Genomic DNA, 15,886 nt, shown 5'->3' with positions numbered 1-15,886 from the left:
GCGCCGCGGGAGCGCGGGGCATTGCCGGGCCGTGAGGGACCGTGCCGGGCCGTGCCGCTCCGGTGCAGGCTATGGCGAAGGGGCTGTGCCTCAACGGGCGCAAGCGGCCCGGCGAAGGCGCGGAGGGGCCGCGAGCGGAGCGGAAGAGGCGGAAGGCGGCCGGCGGCGGCCCGGGCCTGGGCCCCGAGGTGAGAGCCGAGCGCCCCGCGGTGTCCCTGCCGGCCCCTTGTCGGGGTGCTGCTGTGTCCCGCGCTGGGGTGCTGGGAGCTCAGCAAAGCCGTGTACACCGGGAGGGTCGGCTGCAGCCAGTGCCTGCAGGGGTAACATCATAGAATGGCCTGAGCTGATCCACAGGGATCATCCAGTCCATCTCCCGGCCCTGCACAGGACAGCCCAGCAATCCCACCATGTGCCTGAGCATTGTCCTAACGCTTCCTGACCCTGGGCAGGTTTGGGGCTGTGACCATTGCCCTGGGGAGCCTGTTCATGGCTGGGAGTCTGCTCCAAGGAATGTGGGCAAGAGCTCATTTGGATGTTCAGCATTACATTTAAGGAATTTTGTTTGAAAAACAGATACATTCTCCAATATAATAATCTCCTGAACAAAGCAGATGTTGAAAGGAGCATTGTGTGTGCTCAGCACATGCACCCCTGAAGGATGCAGAGCAGCCCCAAGGTAACACCTCACCTGGATACACTGAGGCAGTGCCCCTGGGACAGCAGTCGGCATGGCCAGCCTGGGAGCAGTCCTGTTTGTACAAAGCTGGAGACAAATTCCTGTGGCTGGCAGTACCCTCTAGTTAGTGTATCAAAACCTCTGCTCTTTGTTTGGGTTTTTTTGCAAAGGTGTAATTAGGCCATATTGAAAACAACGGTGTCATTACTTGTCTAACTAGCACGAGAGATGAAGCACTAGCAATTACACGAGCCACTGCTGTTACTGCCAGATGATTCTTAACCACTGGAAGCACGAAGGTTGTCACTTCTCTAACTTCATTATCCAATGACAAATATCTTTTAGAGCACACCAGCTCAGTCCCATGTGGGCAAGCTCTGTCCAAATTACTGAGCACAAGACTTGTTAGTGTGCAGGGGAAAACAACTTCCAGTGATTGTTTATGCTGTGAGGTTTTCTATTCTCTAGTGTTGTGTGACGTTTTTCCCCCTGTATGCCTTGATGTCTTTTCGCCACATATAAAAAGAGTATCTTTAAAGTTTTTACAGTTCTTTGTAACAGGCCATCTGGGCAGTGGAGGTCTCCAAAATGCTGCATTTATTTGCTAATAAGCCTTTAGAAGAATTTGTGCATTTAGGCTGAAAAGAACTGTTGCGTTGAACTGAGTGGCACAGTCTCCACCTCATCTACTCAGTGCTTTCTTTCTACAGATTCGTGGATTTTACTGAAGCGTTTTTCCCTGCAGGGGTCAGCAAACGCTTCTGGCAGAGCAGATCACACAGAGTAAATAGAGAAAACCTCGAGTGCAGTGCAGTGGCTACATGTAACACTTTATAAATGTTCAAAACTTTACAGCAGCAAGAGGGGGAAAGGGTTGAGAGAGCAGGACACTGTGTTTGCATATCAGCTGTCTCCTTACTGCATACATCTGCTTGTGTTAATCTTTATTAAATAAATCTTTGAGGTTAGAATACCTGGGTTACTGAAATTTTGACAGTAAATGTAATATTAAAATGTGATCTGAAAGGAAACTTTTGCCCATAACGAATGGAAGAGTTATTTTAAATGTAGTTTCTTTTTCCTTCATTTTCTGTGAACTGGTGTGATTACATGAAACCTCTCATTTCCCTTTCCACAGGAGAAGTCATGTCGTTTGTCAGCAGCTCTGCTTGGTGAAGACTCTGAAATCAGCCCTGAGCAGCTGTATGAGCTGCTGAAATACGCAGCTCTGGGGAAATGCCACAATGCAGCACAGCCCAGGTACATCCACAGCTGCAATCAGCCTGGGCTCATGTTCTCCCTGGTGTGAAAACATTCCTAAAGGAGTATTGGCCTTGCTGGGTTTGGGATGCTCACTGTGGAGTTGCCATAACGGCAGCCTGAATTATGCAGATACATTTGTTAGATTCAGCCAGGGAGCAGAATTCCTCTTTTCTGACAGAAATCCTACCATTCCATGGTTTTGTTTCATGCAGTTTTGAAATAATAAAGGGCTGCTGTGGAACTGAAGAAGCTCCACATGCTGAGAAACAAAATATCCTGTTAAAATATTAACACAGCACAAATATTAATGCATTTCATGTTAGCTATAATCGAAACAGAGCATTCTAGAGTGATCTGGAAAAAAAACATTTTAATCACTTCTCCCTTTCTCTGGGCAAGTTCTCAGTACTGGAAGGGAAAGGCTGAGGAGGATATATAACCTTGAATGACAAGAATACAGTGAAATGAAATTATTCTTAAAATGAAACTCAAAGCAGAAAATACCTGGCTTTAGATCTTAATAATGAATCAAAAAGTATTTTGTGAAACTTATTTTGATGCATAAATTAACCAGACTGCATCACTGCAGCTGAAGTTACTCGTGTGTTCACTTTCTGATGCATATAAATTAGGTACACGTCTTGAAACGGCATGCAGCAGAAATTTGCAGTAACTCTTTTTTCTCTGTCTCCCGTATTCTGTTGCTTCCAGGAATATGTGGCTGTTTGAGATAAGCTATAAAGCCTCTTCATATTGAAGTCATTTGGCACTTTGCCATTTAGTGACTTAAGCTGGGCTGGTTCCAACTTTTGTTTAAAGAGTGCTTGATAATTGTTTTGCTTTGATTTTTATTTCACTTTTTTAAAATTATTGCTCTTTTTTAACTGCAGCTGGTGTCATATTTATCACCAAAGCCACCTGGCTGGGGTTGTGGTTGTTGTTCTACATGAAATGAGCCAACTCCATTTCTACAGATTCTATTTACAGTTCAAACACCTCCGAAAAGTGTTCCGGCATGTAAGTCCCCAAACTGCATCAGTGTCTTCTAAACTTCTTCCAGTCCTGAAACCTCATCCCAGGGATAATGGCTGCAGTGGAATTACTGCCTTTTCCAAGGACATGGCCATCCTTGACTCTTAGAGCAAGTGAGAGGATCTGTTTGCAGCAGTTGTCAGCTCAGAACAAAGGACAAGGCTTTGATACCAGAAACAGGATTTCAAGACTTATGTCTTTGAAGCCTTACCAGGTGAAATGTGTATTGATGTTTCAGTCCTCTTATTGTTAGATATCCTGCATCTACAGGATGTCAGTTAGATTATAAATATCTTGGAGTAATTTCAATAATTTGGAATTTACTCTGAGTGAGGAGACTCCCAATAGAGTTCTGCTAGTCCCACTGGTTGAAAAATATCACTGTTGTTGTTTGCATTTTATGTCAAGTTTCTCCCATTTTCCAAAAAGATTATTAACATAATTACTCTAATTTTCTGACTTCCAAGCATCACTTTTGAAGGAAGGTAGAAAGAAGGACTTGAATTCAAACTTCTAGAGAGTTCTTCCTGAACTGCAGCAAATGTAAATCACAACTTAACTGGAAAGACTGGAACTGGCTTTAGGTTCTATCAAAGAAAGTCTTGAGATTTGCATTCTTGATCATATCAGGCAAGGCAAATCTGTCCTGTAGTGCAAAGAATCCTGTATTGTCCCTCTTTGGAACAGGTTTGGTTTGTGTTGGGTTCTTCTACTTGACAAAACACCAAATATATTTCCACTATTTCTTTATCTATCCTCCTTTGAATTTGGCTGGTTTGGGGATCAATAAACCCTTCATTTGCATGTTATTTCTGCCTCTTTTTCAAAGTCACTAACGAATATCTTTTTTCAGAGATTCACATTAACACCTTCTGCTAACTTCCCAGTCAGCCTGTATGGAGAAGGAACAAACTCGAAACCTCAAAACACTGAACAAGGTATTTTTTCTCTCTTGCAAGACAGTGACTCACTTTGAACAGAAATTTATGACTTTGCATCCCCTGAAATCCCAGTGTGCTGCCATGGTAAACTTGGTTAGAAAGGAACATATACAGTGGCTTAGACCATATGTCTTACCCTAGTTAGACCACTAGTCTTACCCTGACTAGTTCAGTAACTCATGTTGGGCTGATTGTCACAAGTGAATGCAAAAAGAGAGAAAGTTTTTAACATATTTAATCCCAAACTCTGATGCTTCTCTACCCATTATGTGATTATTTTATTCTAAGATGTATCTAATCAAAGAGACAGAGATATAAATTAGATTTGAGCTAAGAAAACTATGTGTCTATCTTTTTTCCTGACCCTCTCTCTCCAGTCCATTGTCCCAGGTAGTAATTTGGAATGGAGCAGCCTCTAAGTGTTGATCTGAGTGCAAGCAGAGAGTGCTATCTGAGCTTGACAGATGCTTCTGTATTTTACAGGCTTGACTTCCACCAGCAGTGAATGCATTACCAAAAGCTCAGACTTGCAATGTGATCCCATCATTCGGAGATATGGAGAAAAAAAACAAGGCCTTACAAGCTATACTCTGACTTTAGAAGAGCAGAAAAAAAATGACTATCCCATAGAAGGTCAGTTTTGGAATGAGGGCTGTTTAGTTGTTTTGTTATGTTGGGGGTTGTTCTTTATTTTGACATTTAGTGATATGTTTTGTCATATAAAATGAGTTGTAAAAGAAGGATGTTTTTCTTATTCCTGGGTGTGTTTTCCCTCCAGGTTCCCCTGGATGCAAGGGCTACATCTCCACAGAGTGTGATCAGCAGAGGACAGACAGCAGCCCCCTCTTCGGTCTGGATTGTGAAATGGTAAAAATCAGTGTGTGTGGCCTTACTAAATAGTCAGGCACCCAGCTCTTACCAACTGTTCCCAAGTGAGCCAAGCACTCTGTGTATTTGCTTAACCACTTCTGATATCTTAGTATCTGCTGCCAGTCCCTTCCCTGATGGTACCAATACTAATGCAGCCTTGGGGAAAGCCCCGGAAGTGTTTCTGGCAACAAGACAGAAATAATATCCTGAGCAGAGAGCTCAGTTCTGTGTTGGCTCCCAGAGTAGCAGCTGGATCTGCCAGGCCTGTCAGCAATGCTGCAGCCCCTGAGAGTGCTGTGGAATTCCTCCTCAGCTCTCTCTCTCCAAGAGAGAGTTGGGAAAGGAAATATAATTCCATTGCACATCTTTCCTTTAGCCATCACAGTTCCTCTGGCAGCTGCTGTGGTGAAGAGTCCTCCTTTAGTGCAGTTTTAGCCTTGCAGAGATGCCTGTTTGTCATCAGCATTGAGTAGCTATTGATACAACCTGGGCTCTGCCTTTAAATTGTTTTACTCTGGGGCTGGGGCAGTCAGTGGCAGCTGCGCGGTGCAGAGTACAGACTGATTCTGTGAAATCAGCACTTCTTTACAATGTTTCTCTCTGTGCTGTGCTTGCCTGTGTGGTTGCTGTGCTTACAGTGCACATTTAACAATTAAAATGAAGCACAGTAGAGTCATGAGTGGAAGTTCTCTAAGTCAAGGAACTCCTTAGCACTGATGCTGCTGCAGCCAAAGCATATGTTAGCTAAGGTTTTTGAGTGGCAGCATCATGCTGATTCAACAACTCCTTCTGCTTCTTCCTGACAGTGCCTGACTGCAAAAGGGAATGAAGTCACCCGTGTGTCTTTGGTGGATGCACAGGGCCAGTGCCTCCTGAATGAGCTGGTCAAACCTGAGAGCACAGTCGTGAACTACCGTACCAGGTCACTTGCACATTCCTTTCTTATCTCTCTGCCTTTCAGAGCTGCAGCCCTTTCAAATTCAGCCTCTTACACAGGACCTTTCAGAAGGCTTTGGTTTGCACAGATGTCTGCTGCATTTCCCCCAGTGTCGAGAATACAGTTCTTGCTATGTGGCTGAAGTGACCAACATTATGTGTACAATCTGCTGCATAGGGCCTGTGGGGCTACCAGGCAGAACCATTGCCATTCTGTAGTATCCTAGGGAAAATTCTGTTATAAATTAATGATACACAGTACAAGTTACTCTTCACCACTGGTTACAAAATAAGATGGAGTCCATAGCTAAATTTGCTCATATGTAAAAAATACATAGAGCTTGTACACACCTCTAGGGTGGGACTCAGGATTACAACAAAAGCAGGCAAAACTCAGGGCTTGTCTTCTTCAAAACTTCACATGACTATCCAGGCGGTGACGTGCCAGTCCCCTCAGGTTACTTGGAAGCATCTCCTTCCACCATCAGACTTGCAGTGTTTCCTTACCTGTGCTATCTGATGCTACCAACTGCATTACTTAATACCTGGGAGAAAAAAGCTTTGAAACAGATGTGGTAGCACTCTTAGCAGTTTAATGTAGCTGCAGTATATCCTCTGATGTTGGAACAGAAAGCAGTAAATAGCATTCTGTGATTAGTTACACTGAGTTCCTACTTTACAGGACCTGCTTGTGCTGTTCTCCAGCATGCACTGTTGCTAATGTCTTGCTTTTAACTCATACAACTTTTGTTTTGAAGATTCTCAGGAATCACAAAGAAAATGCTTCTTCCAGTGAAAACAAGACTGTCAGACATCCAAATGAGACTAAAAAAAATGCTTCCCCATGATGCAGTATTGGTGGGTCATTCCCTAAATTCTGATCTTCAGGCTTTGGAAGTGAGTACGTTTTTAAGAGTGTTTTTCCCAACCCTGTGTTACTCATTTCAGATGTGAAAACTCTTTAACAATTGCTCTTTTGATTAGTGAACACTTGATAATTGCTTTTCATTATGAATAGTCCTTTGTCTGTAAGGATTTAAAAGAGAAAGACACTCCTTACAGCTATAAAATTAGCAAGGGGCTGTTCGGAGCTCAAGAGAGAGAAGTCTGTCCACACGCAGGTATTGTTGCAACTGAAGCTTTGCCCCTCTGCTTCAGCCAGATGCTTCTGATAGCTCTGTCAGTGGGAGAACTGAAGTCCTTTCTGTGGGTAATACAACCAATCTAAAATGCTTGAATCATAGTTATTTTTCTAACCCAATCTAGATCTTACCACTAGAGTGGGAAGTAGAAAGGAGTGTTGGACTTATTTCATTTTTCCTTTTGCACTCTTGTGGATCAGGTAGCTGTCAGTGAGAAACTGGCAACTGAAAAGAAAAGGCAGAGGCACAGAAAACTGTGGAATTACTGTCTAATTCTATATGTCTGCTGTTCTTAAATTAAGCTGGTGATGATTTTTCTCCTCCAGATGATCCACCCCAGTGTTATTGATACTTCATTGCTTTTTGCCAGAAGTGAAGGTCGAAGATTTAAGCTAAAATTTCTAGCCAAAGCTGTTTTAGGGTAAGATTACTACTTACTGTCCTGGGATATATTAGAAACTGTCATGGTGGGTCATAGGGTCTTACTCTGCTACTAGTGGTATCAGAATTACTATTTTTTTACTAAGATTCAAAGGAAAGAAGCAGATTGTGCAAGTAAGACATGGTAAAAAAGAATTTACTGGCTGCTTGAAACATCAGGCAGCATAATAAATGGGTTTGTCTTTGAGCAAGCTGGAATGCTGTGACCCAAGCAGATTTGAGTCCCAGCAAAACTAGCCTTTTTGTAGGGCTGTAGAGGTGTACTGAACTACAGAACAACAGAGGCACTCTGGCTCACACAAGTGAGATGTGCTGCAGTTGGCAAGAAAGAAAGGCTGATGCATGAAAGTCTGATTTACTGACTTAAATCATATTTCTCAGTGTGTCAGCTACCACTGGATAGTATCTTAGTGAGACCGTTCTCCCCATGCTCACAGTGAATGGTATATTCACTGCATATACTCTGCAGTGCCAAACATCACTGAGCTGGAGGTTGCCTTCCTCTCTGTGTGCAAACTGTGAGTTGGGCCATTGGTCAAGAAAGAAGTAAAATTTAAAAATAGTCATGCATCAGAGTACCAAGTACTAGCACTGCTTATGTCAAACTCCGTAAACCATTTTGCTCAACGTTGCAAAAACATTTTTTGCAGTAACTTTTGGGGATATTTCACAAGAATGCTGCTGCACAGAACTGAAATCCTTTTTGGAGAGGGGAAAGCTCTTTTGCCCGAAAAGGACCCATTTTAGAAAAGACAGGATGTTGGTCAATGTGGAAAAACAGATAACCTGCCTGTACACCTAATTTTGATGCCCTAGGAAGGAGATTCAGTGTGAACAGAAGCTTGGGCATGATCCTACAGAAGATGCTAGAGCTGCATTGGAATTAGCTCAATTCTTCATTGAACAAGGACCAACAAAGGTAGTTATATATAACTGAGATTTCTGTCCTGAAATGCAGAACATAATGTTGTTGTGCTTATGAAAAAAGCCCCACTCCTGTCCATCCTCCAGTTGATTTAAAAGAGAAAATGGAGCTGTGATAGGAGCCTCAGCTTTGACAGCCTATTACTTTCAGCCTGTATCCAGGAACCTGAATTACCTGGGCACTGCCAGTGCTCAGTGCTCACTGCCATCAGCCAGCATTGATGCTGAGGGGCTGATGGGTAAAGAAGGACTGAGACACTTCCAGCCTGCAGGAATGCCTGTCATTTTTCCAGATGAAAGAAGAGAGAGACCTTGTGCTTTGTGGTAGTGATTCAGCTGGTTTTATGAGCCCCTTGTGTTGTTGATTTCTGAGAGAAGGTTTTCGGAGATGATTGCTGGTTGATGCTGTGCGTGCTGCATGCTCAAAAATGACAACAGAAAATAATAAGGCAAGAAATTAATGCCCATGTTTCTTCACTGCTGGAGTGTGCCTATGTGACTCACAGGGAAAGCACAGGCTTTTTGGTTAGCTACAATTAGCTGATGAGATGAAAGCGAGCTAATAATTTTCTTCCTTCCCCAAGGTAGCAGAACTAAACTTGGAGATGCTTCTGACAGCTGAAAAACTGGCTGAGGTCTCACAGAACAAAGCTGCATTACAGCCACAAGGATGTGGGTTCCAGGAACAGCTGAATGAGCCTCCACGTTTATCCAAACCATGGTAATAAGATTCTCAAATACCTATGTTTCTCCTTCAGTTGAATCCTCTGTAAAAATCAAACAATTGCCTTAAGTTTTTCAGAATCCATCAAGATCTTCAGAGAGACACAAATAAGTGCAGCATAGCATAGAAAACTTCCAGTAATTTCATCTTAAATTTCACAGAGTATTTCCTAGGCTTCTTTTGATGTTATGGACAAGAATATTCTTTCAAATTTCTTTATTGAACTGTAATTCACTGACAAGCCTTTCTTGAAAACTTTTATTTTCCCTTACTGAAAAGTGCTATGATTCACAGTGTACTTCTCTCTGCTAGTTTTTTAGATTGTCTGCAGGTGACTGGCCAAAAACCCCTCCTTTTGGGCAGACAGGGACTAGACTCTTCTGGGCTGTGTCAGAGTAACCTGAGCACTTCAAACAAACAGGTGAATGGACTTAGAGTGGGTTGTCTAAACATCAAAATAGTTCAAAGTTGTTCTTGTTCTGGGAGTGGGTAGATGAGTCCTATTTTAAAAAGCTCACTGACAGTACTGTTAGCAATAGTGTTAATACCAGGTTAGCTAAATCCATTTGAGCATTTCCGAAGTCAGCTTTGATCCTCTGCATCCTCTTGTGACTCACCCAAGAAGAATTTTTGCCTGAGGGCTTTCTTGGACAATCATGAAAATTAAAGTTGGGAATTAAATTCAATAGCTTTGTTTCTGATCCTCTGCAGTACAATTGTCTTGTACCTCTTTGAGCCTTGTACACTCTTGTCCCTCCAGATTCTTCAGAGAGCTTTGGAAGATGTTCCCCTGTCCAAATTCAGTATCATTCAGTTCAATTTGGGTCCAGAGTACATTTCATCTCACCTTCATGCTGGACTTCATGAAAAGGTATTATTTTTTGTTTGAGAATAGTCTTCATGCTGAGCTTGTAGAGAGGTGTGATTTATCAGGAGGCACCAAGTAGTTAGTTCCTTTGCTTTGTGAAGTGCCTTCTCTAATCTGTGTTCCAACAGGTGAGAAGCAAGCTGACTGACATGCTGACAATTTACGCAGGTCCTTTTGAAGAAAACTTTTGCATGAAGTCTGTGAAGAAAGAATTTGGGAGGTGTGGACCAATCCAGTCTCTTACAGTGGTAACTGAAACATTCCAGGTGAGGAACACTCAAAGGCTGCTGAGAGGCCTGGAAGGTCTGAGTAATCTCTTGGAAAGATACGGATTAGAGCCACAGAGATACTAGTTATTCTGTTTGGAGTTTTTTTCTGGTAGTTTAGTCATCAGCTACAATCATTCAGGGTGCCTAAAAAGCTGCTCTACACAATGACAAGAACAAATGCAGCTCATATGCTGCTCAGAGGACTTTAGGCACTGGGGAATCTGAGCTGCTTTCTGTGCTTCTCAAGAGAACTGATATATTAAGGCCTTTAATAGCAAAAAAAAAAGGATATTATTAATTGAAGAGTTAGTTGAAGGGGGTTCTAAACATCTAGTGTATGTGGACTGTTACATGTATTACCCCCAAACCTTTTTATATTCTATTTTTAAAAGAAAGCACAACTTCACTGAGGCCTGACTTTTAAAAAGGGAGGGCTAATGTGTCTCATTGATAAGCCTGAAGTATCTTACTGTTCTGTTTCAAGCCATATGTCTGTATCCAATACGAAGTGCTGGAAGCTGCCCAGCTTGCTGTGGAAAGCCTAAATGGAGCTGAGATAGCAGGATCCTGCATTAAGGTAAACAAGACAAACAGCAAAAGCCCCAGTTATGTTCAGCCCAGGTACAGGCTCCAGGATGTCTCTGTAACATCTACTCACAGCAGTGTCTGGGCAAATGCTGGCTGCTTGTTACAATCTCCCTGTGCCTAGACAACTTAGGGCCACTGGCAGAAAGGAAGTGGCTATATCCCTCTTTTTTTCCTTCCTGCCTGTCAACCAAAGGGAATTGGAAACCTCCAATTCCTCTGACCTCCAGCTGCAGCTTTAAAAGGCAGATCCAACAGGGCTATGCAAAGTGTCGCATTTTGGTTTTATAGTGTTTCTGCATTACAAATATGATCTCTCTTCCTTTATCATGACTAATTAAGTTAGCCGTTATTAGTCATATTTATTTCAAGTGAGGGAAAATAGCCTGTCTACTTTTGGTAATGGGAGAAAAATACTTTAAAATGGAAGCTCAGAACACAGAGCTGTGTGGGCTGACGTGCTGTTTGTTCCTGCTGCATCCAACCCAGGTCCAGAGACCAGTCACTGCAGCAATGCTGGACTGCAGTGTTCTGATTAAGGAATTAGAACTGGATGTAGAAAATGAAGGTGTGATTTATGTGGCGGGTCTAAAGAAGTCATTAACAGAAACAGACTTGCAAGAAGAATTCAGCCAGTTGAAAGACCTGGAAACACTGTTCCTGCCAAAGGATCTTCAGAGTGGAAAGCACAGGAACTGCTGCTTCCTCAGTAAGTAACTTCACACACAGCCTGCTTATTTCCTTCAAATGAGCTCATTCAGCAGCCTTTGGGACTTTGCACAGACACAGCAAGAGCTACTGAAACTCAGGTATGCTCAAAGGGATGGTATTTAAAATACTCCAGTGAAAGCACATATTGTTTGGAGGAACACTTTACAGCTAAATATTTAAGAGGAAAACACACCTGCTTAAAACCGCGAACATTTACTTAGAAAAACTCCAGGATAGCTAATGGGCTGCAGTACTTCCTGTGCAGCTTCACACAGACCAGTAATCACCTCTAAAAGGTGAGAGCAGCTCGATGCTGCAGCCAACTGGCATTTCTAATCCAATGTTTGTCTGTAGCAAGATGAGGATCTGCTTGCTGCAGTGATTTGTTTCTCATCTCCCTCCTGCTTCACACCTTTAGCACTGCCTTGCAGGAGGGCAGCAACAGCATTGCCAAAGCATCTTCCCTTCTCTTTGCATTTCAGAATTCCAGAAATCACAAAGTGCTGAGGATGCCCTTGAAGCTATAAATGGATGGACCATGAGGGGTAGCGAGCTAAGAAGTAGGAATGCTCTTGCTTCAGGTCACCTCTGGAGATGGATTTGGCAAATGAATCACAACAATGGGAAGCAAGGAAAACACATCTTCTATGAGCAAATGGAGCAGCTGTCTGACTCTGTGAGTGTGAGGCTCTGCTGATCTTTATTGCAATAAGTGAGGGACTGCCCTGGGAACCTGGAGTGGTAACTTTGATCTGACTGAGGTGCAGAGCTACTTGTGACAGAAGGGTCTCCTTATGCTGAAGCAAAGGGGCTGCCAAGGATCAGTTCCCACAGAGCAGTTTGAGAGATAATATCTCATGAGATAATGTGATGTTTGCAGGGTATTGCATAACCTTAAAATCAGCATAGCTGCACAGGGCAGTGGGTGGTGCTGCCCAGAACTGCAGCCTGGCACTGGAGAGCTGACAGGGTCCAGGTGGCACAGGAGTCACAGGGAGGGGTGAGTGGCTGTGTGGCTGCACAGGGAAGAACGGCTCTAGTTGAGAGCTCTGGAGGTGCAGCTCTCATTTTCACCTGGAGGGAGCTGTGGTGCCATTTGAGCAGAGCCTGTGCTTCTCCTTGCAGCTGGGCCACTGCACTGCCAAGTGCCAGGCAGGAGCAGCATCACTGCTGCCCTCACCTGTGCCATCCCAGGTCAGCCTCCCCACACACTTGGAAGTAAAATTGCTGATGAACTGGGGATTTTAAAGCTTCTATTCTCTTATGCAGGAGCAGGATCTAAGGAAAAAAGTGAAGAAGTTAGACCACCATATCAAAAAGCTTTATAGAAGCCTGCAGAATAACACCCTGTGCGTTGTTCTCTTTCCTGGAGTGGACAGGTAACTTGCTACTTATTTTGCAAAGAACGAAGGAAAACACAGAGGCGAATATTTTTATCATAATGTGTTAAAAATTAAAGCCTTACACAAGGAAGCCCAAGAAAAAGCCTGAAGAAGCTGTTGTACTTAATCTAACTTCCATGTCGGGCCAATAAAACCTCAGCCCTAAGTTGTGCCCACAAAGCAGGCCTGAGCCACAAGCAGCACAAGAGCTGGCACCACTCATGTATCTGAGGGTCCACAGTGTTCATAGTACAGATCTTACCAGTTCACCCACCTCCACCTGATGGATGTTTGACATTGACAATGAGAGAAGTTTCATGTGGTCATGAGAGAATCAAGCAGAGTAGCAGGGCAGCACTGGTATCAGGGATACTTCCAGCTGGACTGGGCTTCCTGCATTTCAGCCCCTGGGGCCTGAACTGCCACAGTCTCACTGCTTAATTATTAACCAGAAACGTTCAATATTTCCCAAGCAAAACCCTGGTTACTGGGGACATACTTCAGAAGCCTTCTGTGCTGTCACTGTCACTGGTCGGCCTAATAAAAGTTACAGCTGCCTTTGGTTTTCTTCAGTGCCCCTTAGCAGAAGGGGCATTGTTTCTTATGGAGGCACCAGACATGCCCCAAAATAGAAGCAGAGCCAGAGCTGCTCAGCAGCATCTCTTCTGCCTGGCTGGGCAGCCGCACCAGGTTCCCCCCCCTTACTTGCAAAGCTTCCTAGAAGAGCCATGATGCTGTATAATCCTCTGCTCCAAACTGCATCCCTAGAAGGAAGATCCCTCTGAAGCCAAGAGATATTTAGGTTTAATGCAAGTGACAAACCATTTCAGCCAAGGGCTGCTCTTGGTGTGATTTTCTCTAATCGTTCAGTTACTAATAACTCCAAGGAACAAAAAGAATTTATAATTTGTCATCTTCAATGAGCATAAGTTGTTCCCCTCTGAACTGTAGCTTACAAACTGCGCCAACAGCAGTTCCTGTCTTATCAGCAAAGTACTCCCTGCATGTCACTCTGAGCACAGCTCAGATTCAAACACTGCCCCAGTTTGACCTGGCTGTGGGCACTTCAGTGCATGTGGGCTTTGGATCAGCTTTCTTTGGGCTAAAACTGCATCAGTTTTTACATTTCTGAGCACTTCCTCTTCTCTACACCCTGTATCACCTCAGGTACCTTGCACACTCACCTGTCACCCCACAGGAAGGTTTGGGGATGGCTGTGGATTGCAGTCCACACCATGTGTCCTTTGCAGCAGTCACTGGGCTCAGAGCATCCAAATTTACTTTTTGAGGGCCATTTCCAACTATTGTCGCTTAGCACATGCTTCCGTCACCGAGGGGTAGGATTCCCACCAGCAGAACAGGTGGATTCAGGAATCTGCATCCACAAGGAGCCTATGGAAGCCCACAGAGCCTGGCTCACACTCTCAGGCTGCTGAGTGGGTTGGATGGGAGCTCCAGCTCAGGCTAGGAAGAGATTTCTAGCCAAGTGACGTTCCTGTATTGCTGTTTCCCGGAGGACCAACAGTTCAGAGGAGGCTTCTTGATTAAAAAGAATGCCACATAATTGTGGGGTGGAAAAAGATTAGTTTTTCAATGTGCTGACCCTGAGGGTTGCAGGCCTCTCACTACCAGCCCAGCAGGGTTAGTGCATGAAGGTTACCCTGAGCAGAACTAACACAGCTCTTGTTTGTGTTGCAGCACACATGGATCACAGTTTGGCCTTGGTCTGATGGGAATAAAAGACGATGAAGGGAGGAGTGCTTGTTAAACTGCCAAGTTTTTAAGTCTTTTGTTAAGATATTTTTAATAACTTTAAATATTGATGTCTTTGTAAAGATCTCTTACCATAAGAACAATAGGCTTTCACTCTGTATCTTCTACCAAGTCTAAAAATAAAAGCCATTCAAAATGTCTTAAAGCACAAAACCTTTTCCATTAACCCTTCTTGCTGTGAGAAGGTCGAGCCAGGCAGGTGCTTAGGCAGGGTTGGGGCAAACCAGGGCTGTGCTTCCTCAGGAGAGGGATGTCATTCTTTGCTGGAGACTGAGGTACCAGCTAGGGCATCTTCACTGGAACGTCCCAGGCCATAAACCAGCCAGCCAGATTAGTGTAGAACCTGCAGCAGCTGCTCAGCAGTTAACAGCTACCCCAGGAATCGTGTGGATTTCTGGAAATGTGCGGTGCCAACTCCCAAACTGGAGTTGCTGCCTCCTTTCCAGGAAAGTGCTGTAGTTAGTCCATGGAAAGGAGGAATTGGTGATTCATACTTCTTGGACAACCTCCACTTTCTCCTCCCTCCCTGACCACCCCCACCCTCCCCTCACAAACATCCAAAAAAAAAAAAAAAACCCAAAGTTTCAGTGTGGCTGTGGGAGGGGCAAGGGATGTTTCTAAGGAAAGCACATGGCTATGTGGACTTTGCACAGCATCACTTTCCACAGGGAGCTGGAAGCAGGATGAGGTGATTGGCAGCTTGATAGCTCCAGACCTGTTCTTTGCAGCCATTGCCACCTAAAATAGAGGTTGTTTGAGCATCTCTTGTTAACATACAGAATTTCCAAGCACAAGGATGCTTGGGATAGCTTTTGGCACTCAGAAAAAAAAAGGAAATGTTTGTTAAAAGGTTTGACCATGAGATGAGGGATTTTTTAATGTGAATTGGAATAGGCCAAGATAAAGTTGAAATAGTTGTCATTCCAGAAATACAGCTGATAGGATATTTACACTCTCCTACTTTCCAACCCCAAGTTCACTGTGCTGGGCTCTCTCCTACGTGAGAAGGTTTAGAAGGTTGCTGTGTGGAGGAGTAGGGAAAAATACAGGCAAGTTCAGCACAAGCCCAGAAGCAGCAGTTACGCTGCTGGCAGGAGATGCTCATGTCAGTGTCACTAGTGACTAAATCTAAAGCCACCTGAAAACTGAATATTATTCAGCAAGATGAATGCAGCCGATATTTTCTTACAAAAAGATACTTTGGCCACTCCAAGTGAGCCTGGCATCCTTTGGCTGCAGCTACTGCAAACTGGCATAAGCAACGTCAGTGCTACTACAGACGGTGAAAGGGAGTCAGTGCTTCGGCAGCACAGCCAGTCCAGCAGAGAACAGGGGCTCAGGCAGCTCAG

The 15,886-nt window shown here is 44.0% G+C and overlaps 1 protein-coding gene across 2 annotated transcripts; it reads left to right on the top strand.

Moving 5' to 3' along the window:
- The first annotated feature begins 10 nt into the window (after nt 1-10).
- Nucleotides 11-14,690, top strand: REXO5 (RNA exonuclease 5). 2 transcript variants are annotated; one of them, XM_085074708.1, is made up of 19 exons: nt 11-188; nt 1,815-1,936; nt 2,830-2,956; nt 3,825-3,909; nt 4,396-4,545; nt 4,691-4,779; nt 5,589-5,704; nt 6,477-6,615; nt 7,187-7,281; nt 8,118-8,220; nt 8,810-8,946; nt 9,262-9,370; nt 9,710-9,820; nt 9,946-10,083; nt 10,571-10,663; nt 11,161-11,380; nt 11,865-12,058; nt 12,652-12,761; nt 14,463-14,690. In XM_085074708.1, exons 1-19 carry the CDS (start codon nt 72-74, stop codon nt 14,530-14,532), a joined length of 2,325 nt encoding a protein of 774 aa, XP_084930834.1. In that variant the 5' UTR covers nt 11-71; the 3' UTR covers nt 14,533-14,690. The 2 variants fall into 2 exon arrangements, with proteins under 2 accessions (XP_084930834.1, XP_084930835.1); XM_085074709.1 differs by lacking the exons at nt 11-188; nt 1,815-1,936 and having other exon boundaries at nt 2,875-3,185.
- Nucleotides 14,691-15,886: the final 1,196 nt, after the last annotated feature.

The sequence above is a fragment of the Lichenostomus cassidix genome, chromosome 14, assembly GCF_008360975.1.
Source record: "Lichenostomus cassidix isolate B80296 chromosome 14, HeHo_3.0, whole genome shotgun sequence".
In the NCBI taxonomy this organism is placed as follows: domain Eukaryota; kingdom Metazoa; phylum Chordata; class Aves; order Passeriformes; family Meliphagidae; genus Lichenostomus; species Lichenostomus cassidix.
The sequence above is the reverse complement of the archived record's forward strand: the minus strand, read 5'-3'. Positions and strand labels throughout refer to the sequence as shown.

Bases quoted from the DNA above. Each gene is read 5' to 3' on its own strand.
- REXO5 (XM_085074708.1), top strand. From the start codon at position 72: ATGGCGAAGGGGCTGTGCCTCAACGGGCGCAAGCGGCCCGGCGAAGGC. The intron at 6,616-7,186 runs GTGAGTACGTTT...TTTCTCCTCCAG, and splicing joins CTGATCTTCAGGCTTTGGAA to ATGATCCACCCCAGTGTTAT. The intron at 7,282-8,117 runs GTAAGATTACTA...TTGATGCCCTAG, and splicing joins CTAGCCAAAGCTGTTTTAGG to GAAGGAGATTCAGTGTGAAC.